Source organism: Aythya ferina (genome assembly GCF_964211825.1).
Source record: "Aythya ferina genome assembly, chromosome: 17".
Lineage (NCBI taxonomy): Eukaryota > Metazoa > Chordata > Aves > Anseriformes > Anatidae > Aythya > Aythya ferina.
Genome location: NC_140316.1, coordinates 14,209,349 through 14,233,647, shown reverse-complemented (window position 1 = coordinate 14,233,647; position 24,299 = coordinate 14,209,349). Strand labels below are relative to the sequence as shown.

The 24,299-nt window shown below is 58.9% G+C and overlaps 1 protein-coding gene across 1 annotated transcript; it reads right to left on the bottom strand.

Annotated features, from left to right (window-relative positions):
* Positions 1-334: 334 nt before the first annotated feature.
* On the bottom strand, positions 335-23,001 carry RPH3A (rabphilin 3A). The gene is made up of 21 exons (XM_084491554.1): positions 22,948-23,001; positions 16,473-16,560; positions 16,260-16,274; positions 15,614-15,724; positions 10,600-10,729; positions 10,426-10,512; positions 9,888-10,053; positions 9,498-9,524; positions 7,986-8,108; positions 7,440-7,520; positions 7,312-7,359; positions 7,040-7,237; positions 6,319-6,398; positions 5,964-6,038; positions 5,610-5,731; positions 5,072-5,198; positions 4,888-4,944; positions 4,575-4,726; positions 3,393-3,474; positions 3,013-3,109; positions 335-2,788 (listed from the first exon to the last, which is right to left on the bottom strand). The coding sequence occupies exons 2-21, from the start codon at positions 16,547-16,549 to the stop codon at positions 2,658-2,660; spliced, it is 1,986 nt and encodes a 661-aa protein (XP_084347680.1). The 5' UTR covers positions 16,550-16,560; positions 22,948-23,001; the 3' UTR covers positions 335-2,657.
* Between the last annotated feature and the right edge of the window lie 1,298 nt (positions 23,002-24,299).

The window sequence follows — 24,299 nt, the reverse complement described above, 5'->3', positions numbered from 1 at the left end:
TAAAAAATTGCTGGGGTAGCACAGCGGGCAGAGGGTGGGTGCCACTCATGGGCATCACCCATGGCACCTGCACCCACGGGTGTCTCAGCCTCACGCCACGGGGTGATGCTCAACATTCACCCCACCCCGGCCTTTAACCCAGAGCCTCACCAAACCCCACAGCAGCCCCACTGCACCCTTGGGTGGGCAAAACCAAGCTGCGAAATGCTGTGAGCCCCCCGTCCTGCTGTGCTGCTCCTCGCCCAGCATAACCCAACGCCACCTCCTGACCCCCCCAACCACCGTTCATACACCCATGGGAAGCAAAAAGAAGCCAAAAAAATTCACTTTTTTTCTTTTCCAATAGTCTCACTTTATTAGATACCACATCAAGAGAGGATGTTGTGCTGCATGCAGCGGAAGACTGGAGTATTTCTAGTTCCTGTGTAACATTTTCTCTTTTCGTTAATATTTGTAAACTGAATATTTTGCTGTAAAATCACTGCATGCGAGTTGGAATGCAAACAGCAGTAGAAGAGGCTTTTTTTTTTTTTTTTTTTTTCCTTAAATATACCATTCCCAATCCATATGTGCATGCTCTATTTACAACGAAAAGAAGTCATTCAGGGCAGAAATCACGATCGGAAAAAACTCAGGGGGAGGTGGCAGTGGAGACAAGGGGGGCGCTTTGCACAGGACTGCGCAGGGGGAGCAGCAAGTTGCACTTTGTTTCGTGGGTGCAGACGGATGGCTTGAGCTGCAGTTGTCTGAAGGCAAAGCAGAGCACAGGGGACAGGGGAGGAAGCTACCCCAATAAAAGCAACCCTAATTTAATAGGTCTGCGCACACGGAGGGGGCTTGGCTGTGCGCAGCTGGGATAGGTGAAGTGCTTGGAGGTTTGTTTTATTTTTTTAAAGGTGTTTTTGTCCCCAAGCAGACGTCTCCCCATCACGGCTGGGGATGGAGCTGTGCTCGCCAGAAGGGATCACACAGCATCCTGCAGCCGCGCCACTGCGCAGAGCACCACGAGCACCCTGCACGGCTTCCAGCACAGGGAAACGACCCCAAAAAAAGAGGTTGTTTCACCCGGATCCTCTGCAGAGCCTGCTCAGAGGGCAACACAGCTTGGGGCCTCCAGGATGTGGCACTTACCCACAAAGAGCCTAATGCACACAGGGAAGACAGAGTCCCTTTTCAAAGCATCCTCATCCTCTTTTCAGGCAGCCCCCTGCTAGCCCCCCATGGTTAAGGGCATTGAGGAGTCGGTGCTCTTGGTTACACCCCACATCTGCATCCTAAAAGCAAAAAGGAAGCACAGTGCACAGGAGGACGAGGATGCCCCATAAAGAGCTCAACGATGCAGTGAACACGGAATGCCCATGGAGAGGCTTTTTTAAGGGAGTGATCAATTCCTGCTGGCTGGGGACTGTCCCACAGTCACAGGGCCCCTAAATAAATTAAATACATGAGGAGAAAGGGCAAGGAAGGGGGTGGTTGGTGTGGGAGAGGTGGTCACAGAGAGCACTTCGGGGTATGCTGTGTGGGGAAGCCCCAGGAAGATGCTCACTGCAAGCACCTAGGTGGGGTAAATTCCCTGGGGGAAGGATGTAGAAATAAATAAGTCAATAAATAAAATTGAGCATAGGAAAAAGAGCAAACCAAGGGAAAAGGAAGCTCCGCAGCACAGCTGGATTCAGACCACAGCACAGGCTACAGCAGCGAGTGGCGAGGGGTTTGGGGTCGGGCGCTGCGCGGCACGCAGAGCTGGGAGCTGGCCACCGGTGTCCCAGCGGTGCCAACGGGGACATTGCTGAGCTCGAGGCTGGCCAGAAAGAGCAGCTGAAGCAGAAATGGGACCCAAAATGATCAACATCAGCCCGGGAGAGGCTTGGCTCTCCTGCTGGCGCTAGCAACTAAAGCACCTCCAGACAATGGCTACGGCACGGCTTGAAGACGACGGCTCTTGTGCAGACTTGCAATAAATAAATAAATAAATCTATAAATAAATAATCAGTTGGAAGACCTCTAACTGGCCCAGCTAATTCCAGTGTTTGTGGTGTTGTAAAGCAACAATCCTTGGACAGAGCAGCTAGAAAATAGCTGGGAAAACTGGTGGGAAACAGCTTCTCCCCCAACTTCCCTCCCACTTGTTGGAAAGGGGACGCGTTGACCACGGGGCTGCAGCTCCTGAGCTCGTGGGGTGACCCCAACCAAAGCCAGCTCCTTCGTTACTGCAGCCACACGAGCAGGGCCACCAGTCCCCTGCTGCCACCTCCGTGCTGCCCCCCAGCCCCAGGGCTTGCAGGGCTGTGGGTCCTGCAGGGAGGAGCTGGCAGGGATGGGGTGGCACGGGGCAGGAGGAGCAAAAAAGGCTGAGGGATGCTCACGGGGAACTATTGCTCGACAGCATCACACAAAGGGATAATTCAATGACCCAAAAGAGAAAAAAATAAGGAGGTGAATATAAAAAAAAATAAATAAATCTGGGCTAGGTTTCAGGCGGAGGCGAGAAGAGGGCAGGGGATGCTCGGAGGAGGCAGAGCAGTGCTGCTGCCCGGGGCCAGGGCCACGTAGCGAGGTGTGACAGCGCTGGAAGACAGACGGACAGACAGACGGACGGACGTCGGTCGGGCCTGCAGGGACATGGCGGGGGGTTGGGAGGGGGCACGGCTCCCCCCTTAATCGCTGGCGACGTGGTTCTCGTTCTGGAGGGTGTGCCAGCGCTCGATCTTCTTGTCCTTGTTCTTCAGGCACTCGTACCAGTGTTTCAAGCGCTCCCCCTTCGCCGTAATGCCGAGCTGGCACCCGCCTGGAGGGGGAAATCGTGCTCAGAGCTGATGCTGACATTCCCACACACCATTTCCATTGAGATGGGCCCCATGCTTTCATTTTTTTTCTCCACCTCCCAGACTTAAAACCTCCTGGAAACCCCCGGAGCCAGCACAGGAGACCCCAGCGGGGTGCTGGGGATGGGGCAGGGTGAGGGGGCCCCGCGCACCCCCCAAACCCGGAGCGTGCAGGCCCGCAGCTCACCGATGTAATCGTTGGATTTGCCGATGTCGTAATCCCAGACGGAAATGTCCAGAGACTTCTTGGCCAGGTCGCTGTGCTTGATGTCGTAGAAGAACTCCTACAAAGGGAGAACACCTGGGTTGTCCCACATTTTCAAGGAAAATCCACCCCAAAAACCGAAAAACACTGATAAGGAATGGCAAACGTCCCCTCTGTACAACCAGTATTCATAATCAAGTGAGAGGACATTTATACACTAACGAGCTTCTCATCAAGCTGGTGGATGAGGCTCCAAGGTTGGGGGGCCTCCTCCACCCACACCCCACAATTTGAGGTCACCCACGGCCTGTGACACACACTTAGGGTTGGTTTAAGAACACAAAAATGAGACCCAGCCTTACCTCGTTGAACTCAGGATTCAACGTTTTCTTTTTTATCTGGGTCTTATGCTTGGCCTTTTTTCCCATGTCAGGTTTCAGCCAACTGGGGGCAACAGAAAACAGCTCAAAATTCAAGTCAGAGAAGAGGGTGAACTTATAAGCTAGGGGTGGAAAAAAAAAAAAGTGAGTTTTTGGACTCAAAGAAAAAAACACAACTGGAAATATTTAAAGCAAAGAAATGGGTTAGCCAGCCTTCCTTCCCGCCTTCTAAAATTATCTAAAATAAATGAGTAAAATCCTGAATACCATTTTTTTTTCCCCTCGTATTGGCAGACTACATGGGGAAACCACCGAGCTGCTCTGCAGGGAGCTGAGCTGGGGCGGTCGGGGAATGGGGAAGGAGCAGCCGGGTCCATCAGCATCTGCAGTGGCAATCGCTGCCTAGTCCCCAGCCTGGCCGCTGGAAAACCCAGCCAGGAATGTGGGAGACAGATTTGTATATATTAAAAAAGCTAAAAACAGCCCAGCAGTGTTGAACGAAGTGCAGGCCGGCACGCTCAGCCAGGGCGGCTTCGCCCCAAGAATTTGGGATCCCGCAGGGGCTCACGCTCAGGCTCTGGGGGTCTGGATGCAGACCCGAAGCTGAACTGCACAGTTGGCGTTGATCAGATCCACGTGGAAGCTGGTTTAAAAACAGAAAGCTTCTGTTTGTGGGAATGGAAAATAAAAAAGAAGAGAGAGACGGAGAAGGAAAAGCACTCGGTGCTGCTCAGCTACAAAAAAGGATGTGCAGGGTGCTCAACGTAAGAGTTATTGAATGGTGTTTAGGGAGAACAGAGGGTTGTATTATTGTTTTTGTTTTGTTTTGTTTTGTTTTGTTTTGTTTTCCCTGAAGCAGTGAACAGCAATGAGCACCCATCTGCAGCCACAACTGCAGCCGGGAACAGGTTGCTGTGTACGAGCACAAAATTAGCTGATCTTCACCCGCACGCCCTCAACACCCCTCAACGATGCTGCTACCCAGCTGGAAGCCACCCTGGTTGAATTTCAGCCAGGCAGGAGCACTGCCACCCCGCCCCAACATCACCAGCAGTGCTTGGGAAGTGCTCTGCTCGCTCCGGTGGCTGTGGACGGAGCTCTCCGAGACAGGACAGCGGGTGACCACACGGCCACGGCACGGGGAGGCTCCCAGCTTTCACTTACAGCTTCACGAAGGGGTCCGAGTACCCGTTGGCATCCATGGCAGCCAGGTGCACGCAGCGCACGATGCCCACGATCAGCCCGCCCTGCTGCGTGCTGTACATCAGGGACACCAGGATCTTGCCGCGCTCCTCAATGTCCCCGCCGCGATCCACCTGCGAGGGGAAGGGAGCAGAGATGGGGACGCGGGGCTGGGGTGGGTCCAGGCAGAGCAGAGACACGAGGGGCACGAGAAAATTGTGGTGCAGGACCCCGTGAGGGTGCAAGGAAGGGTTGCCACGGGAGAGATGGATTGCAGCACTCCGAGGGCTCCTACCTCCTCCTCGTACAGTGCCATGCCGCGAGACGAGCCGGTTGTCCCAGTACGCTTCATCTGGGGTGGGGAAGGGAAAAGGAGAGAGTGCCATGAGCGACTGGGAGAGGCAAACGGGCTCCCTCCCGTGAGCCAGTTTTAGTGATCTCCAAAGTAAAGGCGACAAAGAAATGCCACGGGAACTCACTGGTATTACTCTCTCCAAGCAGATGTTGAAGTTCTTTTTCTGGTTGGCTTTGAGTTTTTTCAAGGAAACTCGAGTTTCTCCAATAAACTCATTGTGGCCAAATTTGTCTTCGTCGCACACGGAGATCCTGGAGGGAAGGGGGAGGGTGGAGAGCACATCAGGCAGGTTGCAGCAATGCCTGGCACACGAACCCAGCCCCAAAAGCCCCCGTGGGAGCAGGCAGAGCACAGCCCCACTGCAGCCTCTGGACACCCACTTCTGCCCCAACCAAAAGTGGCCAGAAAGCATCAATAATTTTAACGTGCTGCGAGTCGGGGCAAGGAACAAAAGGCGAGTTTCCTGCAGGTGGGAGGCAAGAACCATTTTCAGAAACCCCTTAGTGCTTTGCTGGGACGCTGGCGTGGAAAATACCAACCTATATACATTAAGAGATTAAGACCAATATTGGTAACATGTATTTTTTTCTTTCTAAATGGCCACAAAAACCAACGCATCCATGCAAAGTCCAGCAACTTTGGACCACCCGGGACACCCCCACTCCCGCTCCTGCCTGAGCGTTTTGCGCTGCATGTCCTCGTCCGTGATGCCGTGGTACACCAGGGTCTCGTTCCACACCGGGTTGCGGGTGTTGCGCAGGGTCTTCGTCCTCAGCTTGTTTGACTACGGCAGCGACACGAGACGGAGGAATTACACACCCAAAACGCGGCTTTGGGCACAGGAGCGCAGCCGAGCCGCTCCTCTGAGCTGAGACAACTTATCCAAGAACAAGTCCGATTTATTTTCAATACATAAATTTTGTTCAGACTAAAATGTCACCAAGAATTTAAGCTCTTTCCTGATCTGATGGCGTTTGCCTGTGCTTCTATGGGGATGCAGCCCCCAGGACACCCACCTTGCTGGCTCCGGGCAGGAGGTGCAGCTTCACGTAGGGATCCGCCAGGCCGTTCGAGTCCATCGGTTTTAAACCCTGAAGGATCACGAAGGAGACACGGGGAGTGCATCCTCAGCGAGAGAGCCAGGGAGGAGCAAGCAGGGCCACCGAAATGTCCCCCTCCCAGCCAGGAGGTCCCAGCTCACATCCCCAGTCCTGTTTCCAGCCCCATCACACCCCGGGAGGTGGGCACCACGTCGACACCCACAAAATAAAGGGGATAAGGACCTTTGTGGCTGTGTGACACACGCACAGGGTGATGAGATGTTCCCCTGGGGGTGGCCGGGGGGGGGGTCTGTGCCCGCCGTGCGCTCACCTTGGCCCGCAGGAGGGTGCAGTGCAGGGCGCTGTTCTCCTGGTCGTACAGCAGGCTGAACTCCAGGGCACCCAGCGTGGCTGGCAGCAGGGGGAAAACGGCACCTCGTTAAAAGCCCAGCCAACACCTCTGCTTACCCGGCCCCGATTAGCAATAATTGGGAGGATTTGCTGCTCGGATGTAGGGGCTGCTCAAAAGGCGGCGCTGGCGTCAGCCAAGCTGCCGTGTGCACATCCAGCCAAATTCGTGATCATCGGAGCGCTGCCTGGTGTTCAAAGGGGGACACAACCCTGAGAGCCTCCTGGGGAGTCCCCTGGGGACACCACGCCACCCAGCACCAGCCTGAGGACGTCTGGCAGAGCGGATGGGCAGCTGGAAGCCCGTGAGGTCCTGCCCCATCATCTCCAAGTCCAAGGTTTGGTTTCAGGGGCTGAAACCGAACCACGAAGACACCCCTCGGGCTCTGAGGTCCTTCCCGAACACAGAGCTATCCAAAGCACCCGAGGCTGATATTTTGGGGAGGGTTTTGCTGTTTCTGCCCAGAGAAAAGGAACCACAGGAGAGCCCAGCTGCGACATTTCTTTGCCAGGAGTCACAGCCCCGTTGGCAGGGGGACGGTGACACTCGGGAGCTGTGTCCCACAGCAGCCACCTCACCAAAACCCAGGGTTTCCCCTCAAAACCGCAGATCCCACCCGGCACCAACCCCCCTGGGTACGCACTGCCTTCATCAGAGTCGTAGCTGTTGGCGTCCTCCTCCTCTTCCTCGGGGGGCGGCTGCCGCAGCGGGGCAGGGGGCTGCGGGGCGGCGGGGGGCCGGGCTGGCCTCTCCTCCCGGGCTGGGGGCACAGCATATCCCCCACCACGCTCCTCCCTGGGGGCTGCACGGGCTGGCTCTGGGGGTCCTGGCGGTGGGTTCGCTGTAGGAGAGACCCCATTAGTCCCCGGAGTGTGTCACCCCCCAAAGAGCCCTTGCAGGGTCCCCAACTTTTACCTTGCGCCTCCAGGATCCGGCCGGCCGCCCCAGGACCCGTCCTTCCCGCTGGGGAGAGATGGGTGGTTAGAGGAGGAACAGCATCGGGGTGTCCCCATCCCCGGGGACCGTCCCCACAGCGTCCTTACCTGCGGGTGCTGCTGGGCTGGGGGCGGCAGCGGGCGGCGGGGGCGGCCGTGGGGCTTGCAGGGAGTCGGCTCGCTTCACCCCTGCAGGGGAGGCAGGGGCGGTGAGGAGATTTTGGATACACCCAGATGGCTCCGGTGGGGAGCATCGCAGCAGGGGGAGCACCGCGGCACCGACCCGCTGCCAGCCCCCACTTCCCTGCTGTCCCCAGCCTTCCTTCTCCTTTTTTGCCCCCAAATCACCATTTTTTTCCTGCTGTTTTTGAATTCGAAGAACGCTCAGCACTGCTCCCTCCTAATGCCAAGCAGGAGCACCACGCCACGCGGGTGTCATCCCCTCCCCAAGTGTCTGCACGGGACAGGAAAGCGCCCACCCTTGGGCACACACCTGAGCCCGTCCCTTTCCCACGAATTACAGAGGATTTGGGCATTTTCCAACCATTTTCAGCTTTACCAAACACGCCCACAAGCTCAGCCCCTTGGTGACAAGTGGGCACCGCGCTCCCGTGGCCACCCATGTCTGCGCCCAGCCCTCGGCGCGGCTCTCACCGGGGCTCCTGGTGGCCCCGCTCTCGGCGGCGTAGTCACGGCCATCGGTGTCCTCGCTGCCACACGGCCCCGTCCTGGCCTCGGCCGGCTTACGGACCCGGGTGGCCGCTGTCGCCTCGCTGCCTGTGGGAGCCAGAAGCACAGGGGTGAGGCTCGTCCCCTCGTGTGGCCACCAGCCGTGCCCAAGGGGGCAGGAGGAGGCACCGAGGGGGTGGCCACCGCTGGTGGGAGGAGGAAAAGAAGAAGAAAGAGGAGGAGGAGGGTGGGTACAGCCACTGGGGCATCCCCCCCAGCGCTTTGCAGCATCGCAGACCACGAGCCACCCAGCAGGGCACAGCTCTGCCCCACAGAGCCCACACAGGGTGCTTGGGGAGGTCCAAAGGACGACGCACACGCACCACGGGGACACCGGGAGGCACGAGAGAAAAACAAGGATAGAGGCATCCATCAGCGCCCGTCAACCCCTAATGGCATGACAGCTCCGCAGACGGGACATCATATTTTCCTTTTGCTGATCATCTTCCATTTCTTAGCGAGCCACCGGCGACAGCTGCCTGCGTCTCATTTACCTCCGCCGTCCGGGCGGATAAATCACCGCCACGCGCAGCGGGGTGCCCAGAGCGCCGCTCCTTGATAAATTGCAGCCCGCAGACGGGACGCAGAAAGGTCTCGGCACTCACCTGGCTCGTAGGGGGGAATAAATCTCCGCGGTGACACAAATGGGGTGTTTATCCTTGGCTGCGCCCTCTGGGGCGGCGGGTGCAAGGAGAAAGCCGAACGCAACGGATTGCGGGGGGTGGCGAGGGGTGCTGGGCACAGGGGGAGCAGGGGAAAAAGGAGGCTGAAAGCAGGAGCCCTGGTGCTCAGAGACAGCGGGGCACGGGGTAATTTTATGAGGGAGGTTTAGGAAAATCGCAGGCAGTTTGTGGGTGTGCTGGTGGCCAGGAGCGGCTGTGACAAATCCTCCCTGCCCAGCAGGAGGGCCAGCGGCTTAAAGCAGCCTGCTGGGAGCTTGTGGAGCTTAATTACGCCAGTTTCTATCACGTTTAAATAGGGTCTGAATTAAAGGGGTTCCCCAGCCGCTGCTGGAGATCACTGCCCTGCCAGCCCACCAGCACTGCGAGCTGTAACATGGGTTGTGGCCAAGCCGGGCACCCTGACACACACAGCACCCCCAGGATCCGTCCCTGCCTCCAGGAGGGAGCACAGCTCAGCACAACGAGGCTGAGGAAGAGGAGGAGGAAGAGCCCCTGGCCAGGCTGCCCCCGCCGCATCCCCACCTCGTTTTGTCCGCTCGCAGCATGGCACGAGGTGGAAACCCGACGCAGAGACCCGAGCAGCTCGGCTGCTCCATCCCTGGAGCCCACGAGCCTCCCAAGGCTTCAAAGGGAGATTTTCTAAGGACTGAAAATCCCGCTGGGCAGCATCCAACAGCAGGGAGCACGGGGAGAAAACACCGGGAAAGGCATCGGGAGGAGGGCACGGGCAGGGGGGGCGCACGGCGGCGCTTACCGCAGCGGTCCTGCTCGTCCTCCTGGCCTTGGGAGCACAAACAGAGCGAGAAGTGGTGAAGCTGCTGCCCACCCGGGCCGTGCTGCCACTGGCTGCCCATATTGCCTATTTTTATTGTTAATTTATCCCAAGCTCCTGCAGCACCACATTCCCACATGAACCCAACACACGGCCAGGCGCCTTGGCGGCTTGCACGGGGCTGCTCGCTCAGGGGATCCCCCAAACCCGGAGACCCCAAATGGCACAGGAAAACCCTCCACGTGCAGGGATGGTTAGAAACGGGCCCTTTACGAAGCACTCAGCCTTCGTGACTGCTCTGGGCACTCTGCTAGGGCTCACCCTTACGAGTGATGGGGAGGAGAGCCGGGACCCCCAGGCAGTGCCACCTACCTCGGCTGGGCGCACGGGCGGGGAGCTTGGGGTCTTGGCTGGGGGGTTCCGCGGGGCTGGGCTCGCTGGGGGCCGAGGGCACCTTGCTCTTGCTGACGGGCATCGGCTGGGGCAGCATTTGCTTGGGCAAACCCTTGAAAAACCAGGCACCGGAGCGCTTCCACACCTGGGGGGACAAGGCAGGGGGTGGGCATGTTGGGCTGAAGACGTGCAACCCCATATCCCCACCCCACAGCCCCTGCTTTCTATTTAATCAGCTCTTTGGCTTTTTGTGTCCGGGGATGGGTCTTGCCATGACCACACCTTCAAGGCTGAGATTATTTGCAAGAAAAAAAAATAAAAAAAGGCTTTTTACCCACAAAACAAGAGCATCCTGCAGCAACCATGCTGATGTGGCTGGACGAGGTTAAATGGGGCAGAGGCAAAGCATCCCCTGGCCTGCTGCTGCTCCTGTCCCGGGGCTCGGGGTGGGACAGGGCACAAACAGGGGCAGGGGCTGTTGTGTCCATCCCGGGCAGGGGACCACGTCCACGCTCACCTCGCGCTGCTCGCTGCAGATCTTGCACAGCCAGATGGGGTGCGGGCGGCTGTTGGTCGTCTCCACGCCGCACTTGGTGCAGACGTTCTGGGGAGAAAGCAAAGAGCCATGGGGGCACCCCGAGGGGATCGTCAGCTCCGGGGGTGACGAGGCGGGGGTGGAGGAGAGCCTCACCTTCTTGCAGTCCTCGCAGACGACGCAGGCGGAGCCGCGCGGCCCCAGCTGCTCCCCGCAGAGGATGCAGCGGTTCACGCCGTCCCCCAGCACGCTGCGGCGCATGTCCTCCAGGCGGGTCATCAGGCGCCTGGCGAGAGGGGACAGGGGACATCCAGGCTGTCACCATGACCCCACGACTGCCTGGGGCCAGGCACCGCTTCCCAACAGCGGGGCGTGAAGGCACCCGTGGGAGGAACGCATCCCAGGGGACCCGCTGGGATATCACATTCCCCTATAGTTTTACCATACTGGGCGCTCCTATTGACTTCTACCACTGGCACGGACTCCGACATGTGCACAAAAATGCCCAGTCAGCACCTTTTGGCACAGCAGATCGACATCGACCAAGTGGCTTTTGCCCAAATAGAAGAAAAAAAAATAAAAATCCATTCAGCCGCAAGAGATCTCGGAAGGGCTTTAGTGAGAGGGCTGAGGGAATTAATCGGCTTTCTCATTTTCCATGGAAAAATATCGAGCAGAGTTTGCTGAAAATCTTAGAGTAAATCACAAAGAGCCCAGGGGTGAGGCTGTCAGAGCACATCTGGCTACCGCAGAGGTAAAACCCTCCACCGCGAGTCCCACAGACCCCGCAGCACAAAGGGGGCTTGCCAAGCCCACCCCACAGCAGCAGGCTGTCATCAGCTAGCCCCGAGTCCTGGCCCTAAAAATAGCACTGGAAGGAGAAAACCCATTATTTACGCCACGCAGGGAAGCGCGAGAAAGAAAGGAAGAAAGCAAGGAGGAGAAACAAGCCCACCAGAGCGAACGGTGGAAAAACCTCGCCCGCGGGGGCTTTCCCCACTCCTGCCACAACGTGACCCAAATCTGACAAAGCTGCTAAAGGCAGCACGCGGTGAAAAAGGCAGGCACTTCGAAGACTTTCCCACATGTCCGATGACAGCTGCAGATTTACGACGGCCCTGCCGCTGCCGGCACCTCCGAGTCGCTCCCAGCCCCAGCAGAGGTGCCGCGGGCTCCCCGTGCCTCGCGCCGACGCGCGCCGCTCTCATTTCACGTGGGTCCTTGGGAAGGGCTGGCAGCTTGAAAAAAACCGGTTGTGGGTTCCAAGGTGTCCTCTGACAGTCCATAAAATGCCCGATGGGACCGACAGGAGCCCCTGGGAGCCCTTCGGCAGCCACAAAACCGAGCCCGCAGCGGGGACGCGACGCTCCGCGAGGAAGCCGAGGCTGTCAGCCTCCCCAGGGTCCTGCTCCTTGGTGCTTCCCAGCCCACACACAGCACGCAGCACGGACTCGTTGTCCCCTCCTGGGACAAAACCCTTTATTTTCTTAGCAGCAAAGCTCATTTTGCTTTTTTTTTTCCCCCCCCCCTCCATGCTGTGAGAGCTCGGCTCCAAAGAGAGGCAGCTTCCCGCTGGAAATCTGCAAGCCCAAACAAACTTATTATAGAAACTAGAACAAATGGCACAATCAAAGCAGGAAAAAAAAAAAAAAATGAGGGGAAAAAAAAAAAAAAGCCTTGGCATTTCAAGAGATTCATTATTTAGCTGCAAAATCATTCCCAGTCTCTCATTTAGCAGAAGCAGCTCCTTAAGAGGATTTTTAACCGGTGGAAGAGCTCCAGCAGGCAGCGAGCACACCTGTGGCACTCATTGAAAACGGAGCCCATTTGGCTAATTAAAACAGCCATTCAAGCCAGAGAAACTGGGCTTGCTTTTTTCCTGATCCAAAGGCTGTCACGAGAGAAGCGTCTAAAACATTCAAATACAAGTCCTGGGGTGAACCTGCCAGGAAAGGCTGAGGCTGGGACCTGATGAAGAAGCCGCGGGGCTGGCAGCTGCCTGGATCTCACCATCCCCTCTCTGCCCATGGCCAGGAGCAAGCCCTCTGCCTTCCCACGGGCCTTCCCTCCCTCTCCATCCTAGAAAATCATCTTTTTTCTCATTTTTACGACACATATAAAATAATCATCGAGTTCATCACTTTCCACTGCACACCCCTGGGGTTACAGCTCCGTTTCCTCACCACCACGCACACCTCCAAGCGCCCATCCCTCCGGCCTCGGCGTCAAGGAGCAGGACAAAATGTGTCAGATTGTTAAAACAGGGAGCAAAAAATAAAACAAGCAGGGGGAATTGAAGCTGTCGGGAGCAGCTGGGAGCATCACAGCTCCCGGATTCAGCCTGGGAGAGGAGCATCCGTCATCTGCCCAGGAAATATGCAGGAGCGGCTGATGGCAGCACGATAGCAGGGCCGAGCAACACGGAGCATCTGCAACGCTTAACGTGTGCCTGAGATAACAGCAGTAAAACACTTCCCTGGTAGTATAACATCCGCCTGGCCCATAAATATGGTTTGGGAGAGCAAACGGAGTGCCTGCAGCGAGCAGCAGCCCGGGGAGGACGGGGCCACCGGCACCGCGTGCTGATGGTGCTGGGAGCTGGCGCAAAGTGTTTAGATGTTCACTGCCATGGCACTGCAAGGAGTGGTGGAAAACATTTATCTGGGTCTGAAATTGCCCAAAACAAGCCCAGCAAGGTGCTGGAGGTAGCTGCAGGACGGGACGGGACCCACATGGCAAAGAGGAGGGGAAGAGAAAGGCGAGGGGGGTCACAGCCCGGCTGCGCAATTACGCACTGACCTGTCTCCATGGGAAATAACGTGCCTTCAAGGTCTGAATATTAAAATCAAAGCTAATTTTAACAGCACGAAAAAAAAAAAAAAAAAAAAAAAAAGAGGAGAAAAAAAGAGCTGAGCTACAATTTAAAGAAAAGAACTGAAATCAGGATGAAAAATTCAAAGCAGTTTTCTGCCCTTACAGGAGCACAGGTAGCGAAAGGCAGAGCATCGCCGGAGCCTTACAGCCCTGCTTTCAAAGCTGACCCCGTTCCTGTGATGCCCTACCAGAGGTTTGTAATTTCGCAGGTTCATCCCCATCTCAGAAATAAGGGAAGAGGTTTGGGGATAAAAAAAAATCCCACAAAATCAAGCAGCGCGTGAGCTGTCCCCTGGCTACGCATTAACCTCGTCTCTTCCAGGAGCTGCCATCTCCTGCGACATTTCTGCCTGCCTCCAGCAGCCACCCTGCCCTCATCATCCCCTATTTTTATTTTTGGGCTGTCTGAGCACGAGGAAGAGACCGGGTTCCCCGTGGAGCCTCCCTGCTGCTGCCAAACGAGGTTAATGACTTAATCCCCAGGGCCTTTGGCCACCTGCCGTGGCACCGCGTGCATCGTCCCGGCGATGAGCAGCCCAACTGCAACACAACCCTGCCCCATAGCAGATCCTCTCCCAGGAGGTCTCCAGGAGTGGCCAGAGACATGAAATTCTACCTTCGGGTGGTTAAAGAGCACCCGTGGGTGCTCCTGCATCCGCCAAGGCATTTTGGGGATGCTGCAGCCTCACGGCCGCGGCTCCGCTGCACCCCACAGGCTCGCCCGGACGCCCCGGCTGCCCTCGAGTCCTTCACCAGCCTGAGCCCGACGTGCCCACGGCGCTGCTTAGGATGATTCAGCTCCCGTTATCCTTCCAGTCTCCCTGCTACGAGACAACAGAGCCGGAAAAAAAAAAAAAAAAAAAAAAAAAAAAGCCCAGAGTGTCCCTGTCCCCCTGTCCTACAACCCTCATCAGCATCCAGCCCACGTATCCCGCCGGCCGCCATCCACCCCGCTGCTAAAAATAGGCCTTCAACTGATTAATTTGGGCTGGCTTTGACACGAGTCTGCCTCCACAGACACCTCCCAGAGACCAAAATCGATCGGCTCCCGTCCTGCTGTGGGCAGTGGAGGCGGGGGGCACAGGGCTGGGGGGTTTGGGGAGCCAGGACCCCACACCTGCAGTGTTATCGGTGCTCCAGTGCTCCCAGTACGGCCCAGACACAACCCTCAGCTGCGATTTGTGGAGGCGACTCCAAGTATTTCCCCCTCTAGACAGGACACTCACTTCATATAAACTATTCTTTATATTAACCAAATCTTATTTTTTTTTCCCTATAAACGGGACTCCCGTTTTTCCCCGCACAGGAATAGAAAATCCACGGGGGTCCCCTAAAACCAGGCCTTTTGGGGCACCTCCCAGGCACACCTGGCAGACTGAGGGATGTGGCCAGCACCACCACATCCCCGCCAGCAGCCCAGGACCATCCTGCAACACCCGGAGCTCTCCTGGAGAACCTCCCCGAGGTTCCCCACCAGGCAATGCCACACCAGCCCGCCGGGGACACCACCCCATATTATTTTCATCCTACAGCTCATGAATCCTACACGCTGTTGGGAAATGGGTGGCCACCCATGAATGGGGACCAGGAACCTCCCCTGGCTCCGGCACGAGGGGGAGAGGCAGCGCTTCGGCGCGCCACGGGTCTGCAGGAACGCACAACGGGGGGAAAAAAATAAATAAAATAAAGATCTCCCTCGCTGCTCAAATTCACGTGAATGTAATCCAAAGAAGCGCCGCCGCTGAGCGTAATCCGCAGCTGGCTGGGAGTGTGCAAAGCTGGGGAAATGCTGCTCGTAAGCGCTTTCGGAGCATGAATCACCAAACCCAGCTCTTCGTGCCACTCGGAGGTGCCTCGAGCTGCTTTCTGCAGCAGTGTTCGGCCCCAAGTGCAAAATTCATCCTGGACCGGTGGGGGAAGGCTCCAGGACCGGGTCAGCCTGGCAGAGGGCTTGCTGAGGAGCAGGTGTCTGAGCCAAAAAGTGGCCGGGGGTTGCGATGGACCCAGCCCTGCCCCCAGAGCAAGGCAGACGCCTCCTGGGGAGCTGCAGCTCTGCTCGCGGGGGGCTCAGGACACAGGCAAAGAGCATCAGCTCCACTCTGCCAAACGAGCCATCGCCAACGATCCCTTCTGGGCTGAAAACTCCACCAGAATACAAATGTTGAGCCCAGGGCGCAGCGTGCCGTCCCCACACCGCCGAGGTGCCCTCCACCGCACGGCCCAGGCACCATCGCCCCCCGAAACAAGCCCCTCCAGCCCCAAAAAACGAGCCGCCCCCCGCGCCGCCGCCGCTCACCCGATGCGCTCCTGCTCCATCTCCTCCATCTTCTCGGCGCGGGCGATGACTCGGTTGATGATCTCCTTCTCCTCATCCGTCAGCTCCTCGCCTTTCCGCGGCCGAGGGAGCCTGCGGGGAGAGGACAGGGAGCAGCCGCCGGGGCCGGGCTCATTTTTTTCTCCTTTTTTTTTTGGGAACAGCTGGGCACCAAATTCCCCCAAGTAGGGAAAAATCAGTTCCCGAATGTGGAGGCTCAGCAAGCACCCAGGGTGGTGTCCCACGGGCAATGCACGTGGCACAGCCTGTCCCTGCTGTCCCCTCCGGTGGCATCTCCATCCCGGCCCCGTGCTCAGAGTAGACGTTAAAAACAAGGTCTGATGACCTGGCTCTGAGCATCTTCGCGGTTCCCGTGTCCCAGAGCTGCTTTGAGGGCACCTAAAACCGCAGCCCGAGGTGCTGGGGCTGCTCAACACCTTGCCTCTAACCCCCCTGCCCAGGCTGCTCTGGGGGAAAGCAGGCTGCCCCAAATTCCTTAAATCCCTTGGTGATGCCTCCAGAACTGCTTTTCTTACACCCAGGGTGAGATCCTTCCTCTTCTCTTGGGACCATAATAGCAGGCAAAGTGCAAGAGGAGAAAAATAATTAAAGAAAACGAGATACTTACTGCTCCTTCTCGCTGCTGGAGGCACAGGGAAAGAGAGGAGACAGGGATTAGGGGAGAAATGGGATGGCACCAGCTCCACCTGCGCTCTGCGCCCCCTACAAGTTCCCCCCGGTGCCTGGAGACCCCAAAATCAGCCCGGTCCCACCAGGATGGGGACTTGAGGAGGGGACAGTGCCCTGCCCATGGTGCCCAGCACGGAGCCCCAGTTCTTACCCGGCTCGGAGGGACATGGTCCTGTCTCCGGGGCACATCCAGCGGTCGGAGCCGCTGCCCACCACCGCGTCGGTCATCGCCGGGGGTCCTGGGGACACAGGGAGCGAGTTGGGGAGTGAGTTTGGGAGCGAGCCGGGCTCTATTTAGCGGCCGTCGGGCACTGACTCATCCCACCGGGGAGCCAGCCGCCTCGCCTGATCTTTGCAGGAGGGGACGAATCCATCATTTCGCCCACCGGGGTAGGGCAGAGCTCTTTGTCATCGCCGCCCTCCCCGCTGGCACCGAGGAGGGGACGGAGCAGGGATGGAGCAGCCCGGGTCCTTCCAAAGGAAAAGGACCCTACGAAGGAGGAAAGCTTCCCCCCCAAAGCCCAGCACACCCCTGCTGGGATAAAACTCCTGCTGTTGCGTTTCTGTTCGCTCGAGTCCTCGGGAAACGCACCACGGAGCGGGGCTGGGGGAGGACGCGGCAGCAGGACCCGAGCACAGCGCTGTGCCTGCTCGTCTGCGAGAGGCTCAGCCAGGCAGGGAGCTGTTCAGAGCCTTCCCAGAGCAGCAAAAAGCGGCAGATTTCAGGAAAAAGCCGACCGAGGTGAAACCCAGCCCGGCTCCCTTTCTGCAGCTCGCTCGTTCCCACCCAAGCACCCAATATCGCCATTTATTCACCCATTTTTTGCCACTTCCAGGGCAATGCGGCACGTGGGGGCTGGTCTGGGTGGCAAACCCGAGCTGATGCCAGCCCCACGGGTGGGTGCTAAGGGTCTGTCTGTCTGTCTGCCCATCCGTCCATCCGTGGGTCCCTGCACCCCTGCAGAGCGCAGAAGCGGTGCTCAGCAGCAGCCCCGCCTGCATTGCTCGCAGCACCTGCATTTGAATTGCTGCCTCCTGCCTGCAGCACGACTGGGGGGGGAAAAAAAAAGTGAAAACAGATCCCAGACCCCTCTGCAGAGCCCTGTCCGTGGTGTCGGGGCTGCAAACCTTCCCTCGGTACGGGAAAACATCGGGGAAACCCATCCCGCTCGGTCCCGCAGGGGAACGCCGGTGCCAAGCATCGATGCGGGTGTCCCAGGGCTGCAAACGGGTCCCAGAAAACAGGAGAGCAGCCCCCAAAAGATGGATTTCAGCAATTTCAGACCTCTTTGCTGACTTCAGCAGCCTCTGGCCCCGGGTTGTGATGTGTTTCCCAGGAGGTCAGCCCTGGCTTCACCTCCCGGCACCAGGAGCCCAGGGCAGGCTCCATCCGTACCCACGCAGGTGCTGTTCCTGGGGCTGTGTCCGCATCCCAGCCCAGCAGGGGAAGGAATTAGGAGATTTTTTTCCCCTGGGGAGCTGAGTGCAGGTAGGGCTGAACCCATCGGGGACAGGACAGCCCCAGCAAGAGGAGAGGAACAAAGCCAAAATGTGTTGGGACGAGGAGGAGGATGGTGGCACCAGGGAGCGAAGGCCGGGCAGGGCTGGGGATCCAGCAGGACCAGAGGTGACCCAAGCACAGCAGAAGGATCTTTGTAGGGTAAAAGGCACCTCCAGCTCCCAGGATAACTCAAAGAGGGGCACTGGGAGGGTTGGGAGCTGAAATCCCAAACTCTGAGCCACGAACAGCATGAAGCTTTCCCAGCAGGGAGGGGAGGGGGAAATCCACGTCCTCCACTTCCCTCTCTGCAATGTTGCAGGGGTTTTTCCATCCTTCCCCGAAGAGTTAGCAGGGATCTGAGGATCTCCTCTGTTCCACAACTTCAGAAATAAACATACGAAGAGCAGAGCAGGGGGGTAATTAGTGCTCCGCTGGCTTTGCACGGCGACCAGAGCAGAAGGCTGGGACGGACAAGGTCGGCTCAGTAAGCACACTGCTCCTCTCCATCCCCTCCAGCACCTGCACTGCAGCACCGAGCTCCTGCTGGCGATTTATGGCCCCACCAGGCACATGCATCAACCCCAAACCGGGGGCTCCGTGACCCTAAATCCACGCTGCCCCTCTCCAGGGCGCCGTGGCCACGAGCTTTGGGTGCTCGGGGCCGAGGGGTGGCCGAGGGCAGGTGGGAGGCCCATAACAGAGCAGCAGGGCTGAGGAAAAGGGAAAAACTCTGGGATTTCCTAGCAAAAAGGCCTGGGGAGGAGCAGTGCTTCAGCTGGGGGGGCAAATCTTTTCCTCCCACCCCCATGGCTCCTTTCTCTAAGAGCAGGGAGGCCGCGGGTTCCTCGTGGATGAGAGCCCGCAGCTGGAGGAGCCCCCGAGCCTCTCCCTTCGCCTATAAATAATAAATCTCAGAGATCTGCTCTGCATTACGTCCAGCAAGTACTCATCCTAGTGCTCGGGCACTCACTTTTAGTGCACGGCAAAGAAAAAAAAACACGGCTCGCAGCAGCTCTCCCCACCCCGAGCCCTGCGAGCGAGCAGGAGGCTGCAGCAGCCCGAGCCACGGGGCGGTGGGGCTGGGAAACGCTCGCTGAAATGGCAATATTCCGCCCAAGGTTGCCCAAATCCCCCGTGGCAGCAGGGGAGAGCCTTCCAAAATGACACAGCCCCTGCTCGCAGCCGACCCAGGCACTGTGGAAATCACTGGCACGACCCTGCCAGCTGTATAAACCCAGCCAAAACCCAGCCTGGGAGCATCTCCCGCGTGGTTCAGGGCTCGGCTCTGCCTCCAGCGCAGACGCTGAGGCTGGTGGCGAGAGCTGCCAGCCCCAAAGGTCCCCGAGCAGGTGGGGACGAGCCAAATTCCCCGACCGCAAGCAGAAAAAGCCGGGGAAGAGCGAGGAGCAGCCCGGGCACGGCCAGGAATAGCAGCCAGGGCCGAATTTTTGGCCTTGAGGAAGAGCCACGTGATGCTCATCACGCCGCTCCACTGCCTCCGTGCGACGGAGCCCATGGGTTTGGTCCTGCCAGAATAACGAGGGATCAAACAGCTCTGAACCACCCCGCACGGTGCCAGGGCGAGAGGAGGGGAATTCGCAGCTCCACGGCCAGAGCTTGAAATGCAGCAGCGGCACCCAGGGAAGGGCTGTGGGAGCCCCGGGGTGCGAGCCCACCCTGCCCCACATCAGGGCACCGGGGGACGAAGGGGCGCTGGCACCCGAAGCCGCTGCCCCCCTCGAGTGGGCATCTGCAGAGAGGGGCCGACCAAAAACCACGGGGTTAGCACTCCGGGTATCTGTCGTACCGGGGTAGAAAAGAGAAAATTCAGTGTTTTAAAGGCTCCCGGTGCAATATTCAGGCTTTTGTGGCGAGCTCAACGTTTCGCACCTCACAGTGCCTGCAGAGATCGTCTCCGCCGGCAAAGACACTGACACAGGCAACCTATTTCCCCAGCCTTCCCGGCTCTGCAATGCAGCTTTCTTAAATATTGAATAAGTCTGCTGCTCTACACCACCTGCCAGTGCCAATGATGAGGTAATTTTTGCATTGACAAAGCCTGATGCGATTAATCTGCTTCGGAGGAGCAGGATTGCCAGGCTGCCCCCTCGCCCGGCGCAAGGCGCTCGCAGGCAGCGCGCCGGCGGCAGCTCGCCATCCCGCACCGGACCCCCGGCCAACACCCCAAAACGCCGCTCGGGGGCCCAGGCAGATGTCACTCGGCGTGTCACCACCAGCCGGGAGCTTTTAGGATCCCAAACGCCATCCTGTCCCTGCCGGGCTTTGGGGATTTGCGCTGCCAGGCTGGGGATGGGAAGGGAAAAGCGAGGCGCGGGCACGCGGCGGCACGAGGGGGCTCCCCGGCTCCAGCCCCACACCCAGGGGATTTGGGGTGTGGATTTTGGGTGCAGGTTTTGGGACAGCGACCACTTTGCCATCATCCGAGCAGTGAGAAGAGTGAGCTGTGCATTCACCAACCACTTCAGGCTCTGCTGCAGAACCGCGAGCCCCCCGTTCCTCCGTACGCACACAAACATCCCCAAAACCCCATTTTTTAGCTGCGTCTCTCCCAGACGGCAGCTACACTCACCAGATCCTGTCCACTGCGTCCCCGCAATGGGCACCCAGGGGAGCTGCACAAGCCACCGGGGACCCCAAACCACAGGCCTGGCACAGGCACTGCGCACCCCAAACCTGCCCCAAGTGACCCCAACCCCACCTGCGCCCCACCTCAGCTCGGGTGCAAACCATTTTGGAGAGCTGGGGTAAAAGAAGCAAGCTGCTTCATGGCTCACACTTCAGGAAACGGACAGGTTAGAGACTTCCCTTCAACAAAAAGGAAAATGAGAGGCAGATCCCCGCTGGCAGAAAGGTGTGGAACTGGTAACCGGAGCCGGCTGGCCCCGAGCCACCCGGGGACATCGGGGCACGGGACAGGGCAGAGCCACCCGGGGCACACAGAGCCCAGCTGAGGACACGTCCCCCTCTGAGGGTGTTTGCTTCCTGGCCCCAGGGGAGATGCGTTTGGGGGATGGATGGCACGGGCAGACGCTGGGGGCAAAGTGCTCCGGCCACACTGCAGCAAACACAGAGCTCAAGAGGCCTGGAAATTCAGCTTTTGGGAGAGAGCCGGAGCCAGCGCGTGCTGACCTCGGGGTTATTTCGTCTTTTGGCCCCATGAGAGACCCCTGTAGGTAAAAGGGAAGCAGGTAAAAGGGAAGCACAGCCCCACAGCCTGGCACTCCTCAACCCATTAGGACCAAAAGCAGCCAGCAGGTAGGTGACGGTGATGCCTGCAGGCGCAGCGATGCAGAGATGATGGGCACACAAGAAAATGAAAGTGCTCTGAGTTCTGGCCACCCTTGGGTGCCCTGATCCCATGGCACCCACCCCCTGGCTCTCCCTGCCCCCAGCTAAACACACACCGCAGCCCAGCCTGGAGCAGCAGCACCACGAGCCCCACAAATGGCTTGGGTTTGGCCAACATCTCCACTCCCCTCGAGCTCCATCCCCTGCCCCAAGCTGCCTTTTCTCCCTCCCCAATTCCCGGCGTCCTCCCCTCCAAAAACCCATCCCAGGGCGGCCGAGCAGCAGCGAGCAGCCCGTTCTGTTTGAGAAGCACGGTGACATTTCCTCAGACAGCTCCTTTACAAACCGAGCACTGCTGTGGTGCTGTCACCGGGATTTACTCCCGGTGATCAATGGCTAGAAGGACAGACGAAGGAAAAAAAAATAAAACAGATCACGTTGGGGTTTGAGGGACTTGTGCCGGGCTCCCCGGCCAGGCAGTGCCTGCACGGTGCCACCGAGAGCACCGGGGGTGCTGCCATCGTTCCTGCTCCACAGGATGCTCAGCAGCAGCTCGTGGGACGAGGTGCAAGGACCAGCGGGATGAACCAGCCCCATCCCATGGGAGGACGATGCAGGGACCCCCCCACAACACCGACTCGAGGAAGTTTAGTGATGTAAAACTCCAAGAAGCACCTGCGAGGGTGAGGGCTGGGGATGCAAAGGGTGCTCAGAGGGAGTGCTCGCAGCTGGGGTGGTGGAGAGGGACCCCAAAAGCTGCCCCGCAGAGGCCAAGGACCGGGTCTGCAGCCACGGCACAGCAGAAACTTAATGAGGAGAGGGGATTAATTAACCTGGCCTTAAGGCAGTGCCTTGGGGGGGGGGGAAGCAGAGCCTCATTAACCACTGCCACTAATTGGCAGCAGCTGCGGTGACACAGCCTCCCAGGGGGACACCTGTGTGCAGGTGGGACAGCTCGGAGCAGGGCGCCCAGCACCAGGGTGGGCATCGCCGCCCAGCAAAGTGTCCCCAAACTTTGACACCCAACAGAGGGGGCTGCACACAAAATCCTTCTTTGCCCGTGCTCAGCACGCTCCTCTGCCCTCCTGGAGAGCTGGCAGGGCGCAAAACGAAGGCTGAGAAGGAGGAAAATGAGCCGGGCAGGCTGGAGGCAGCGAGGGAGGTTGGATGTACCCCGTGGGTCGCTCCCAGCGGGGTCGGTGGGTCTGGAAATCCATCCTGCAGCCCAAATGGGGGCACGCAGACCCCACCGCAGCACCAGGGGCAGATCTGGAGCCCCCCCGAGCCCCCCAGCTCAGCGCTGCTCTCCTGGGGAGGCCGCGGAAAGGGCTGCGGGATGCTGCGGCAGCCTCTGGCTGGGGGGCTCAGCCCCAAAACCCCCCCAAAACCCCCCTGGCAGGGCTGAAGGCGGCTCTCGAGGCCGCCCCTACAGCACAAGCGAGCGATGCATCATCGCATCAAGCCCGGTCTCGCAGCGCTAACACCATTTATTTTCGGGCTGAGCTGCAGCCTGGGCTGGCGATGCCGGTAATTAAAGCAAGCGGGTTCATTTGGCACCCCCCGGCGCCGGCTCTCCTCATTTTGAAGCCCCCCCCCCATGAGCAGGGGACCACCCGACCCCCCCCATTTTGGTGCCGGAGCCCCCCGGTGCTCTCCGGCAGCGAAGCGGAGCGGCGCCGGTTCCTGCCTGGAATCCGAATTAACGCAATCCCGGCGGGGTTTGGCACCCCCGGGACCCCAAACCCAAGGGGGAAAAAAGGAGAAAAAGGGGGATTTGGGGGGGGAAGGGGGGGGCGGTGGGGCTGAGCCCCCCTACCTGTGCCGGGAGCGGCTCGGCTGGGCGCAGCGCGGCTCCGTAGCACTGCGGAGCGGGGAGGGGGCGGCGCGGGGAGGGGACGCGGCCGGGGCGGCCCCGCTCTGCTGCTGCCCGCCCTGGGAGCCGCCCCCAGCCCGGCCACAGCCCCCCTACCCCCCTACCAACCCCCCCCCCCCATCCCGTCTCCATCCCGTCTCCCACCCCACCCTATCCCATTTCAGCCCACCCCATTCCCATCCTTTGGGATCTCCCACCCTATCCCCAGGGATTTCCTATCCCATCCCCATCCCATCTCCCACTCCACCCCATCCCATCTCACCCCAACCCCATCCCCAGGGATCTCCCACCCCATCGGATCTCTCATCCCATCCCTAGGGATCACCCACCCCATCCCCGTCCCATCTCAGCCCACCCCATCCCCGGGGATCTCACACCCCATCCCCAGAGACCTCCCATCCCATCCCTAAAGATCTCCCACTCCACCCCATCCCCACCCCATCCTCATCCCCATCCCTAGGGATCTCTCACCCATCCCATCCCATCCCATCCCATCCCATCCCCATCCCCATCCTTGGGGATCTCCCACCCCATCCCCAGGGATCTCCCATCCCCACCCTTTCAGGCATCCCAGCACTTTTCTGACCCCCCCACCTGGATTTAGCCCCCAGCTCCCTGCCCAGCACCCCTCTCCCCATGCCCCACTCTATATGGGGCCGCATCAGCCAAAACCCAGCTGCCGGACCCCCCACCACTGCCTCCCATGGGGTTTTGGCTCCGTGTACCGGGGTTTGAGCAGCCCAGGGGGGTCCTACACCAGCCTGAGCCCCCTCCCCAAGCTCTCCGGGGCTCTTAGCGCTGCCAGAAGCCGAGGGGGGAGGCATCACCCGGGGCTCAGCCACACCATGCCCGATTCGGGGCAGGAAGGAACATTCCTCATCCCCATCACCAGCCTGCACCATTCACGCAAAAAAACACACCCGTGCCCGCGCTTCCAGTGAAATCCTTCAAGAAAATTCCACTTTTCTCCAACTTGAAAACCAAATCCCCCGGGGAGGCAGCGGGGCGGAAGGACGGAGCGTGTCCCTGCCCTCCGCTCGGGGCTGGGTATTGATTGGCGTTGGAGCAGCCGCCGGGGCGGACTTCTCATCCTGTTCCAGGCACAACTGGGTATTTTTATTTAGGGAGAAAACCGCGTCGCTTATGCAAAGCAGCCGGAGAGACGGGCGCAGCACTCCCAAGCTGATGTGCCCTGCCACGCTCCTTGGAGGTTCAGGAAGGAGAAAGCTCGTGCAGGAATCTGAAAATCAGATCTAAAACCTGCCTTCCTGAAAGACAAAAAAGGAACACCTGCA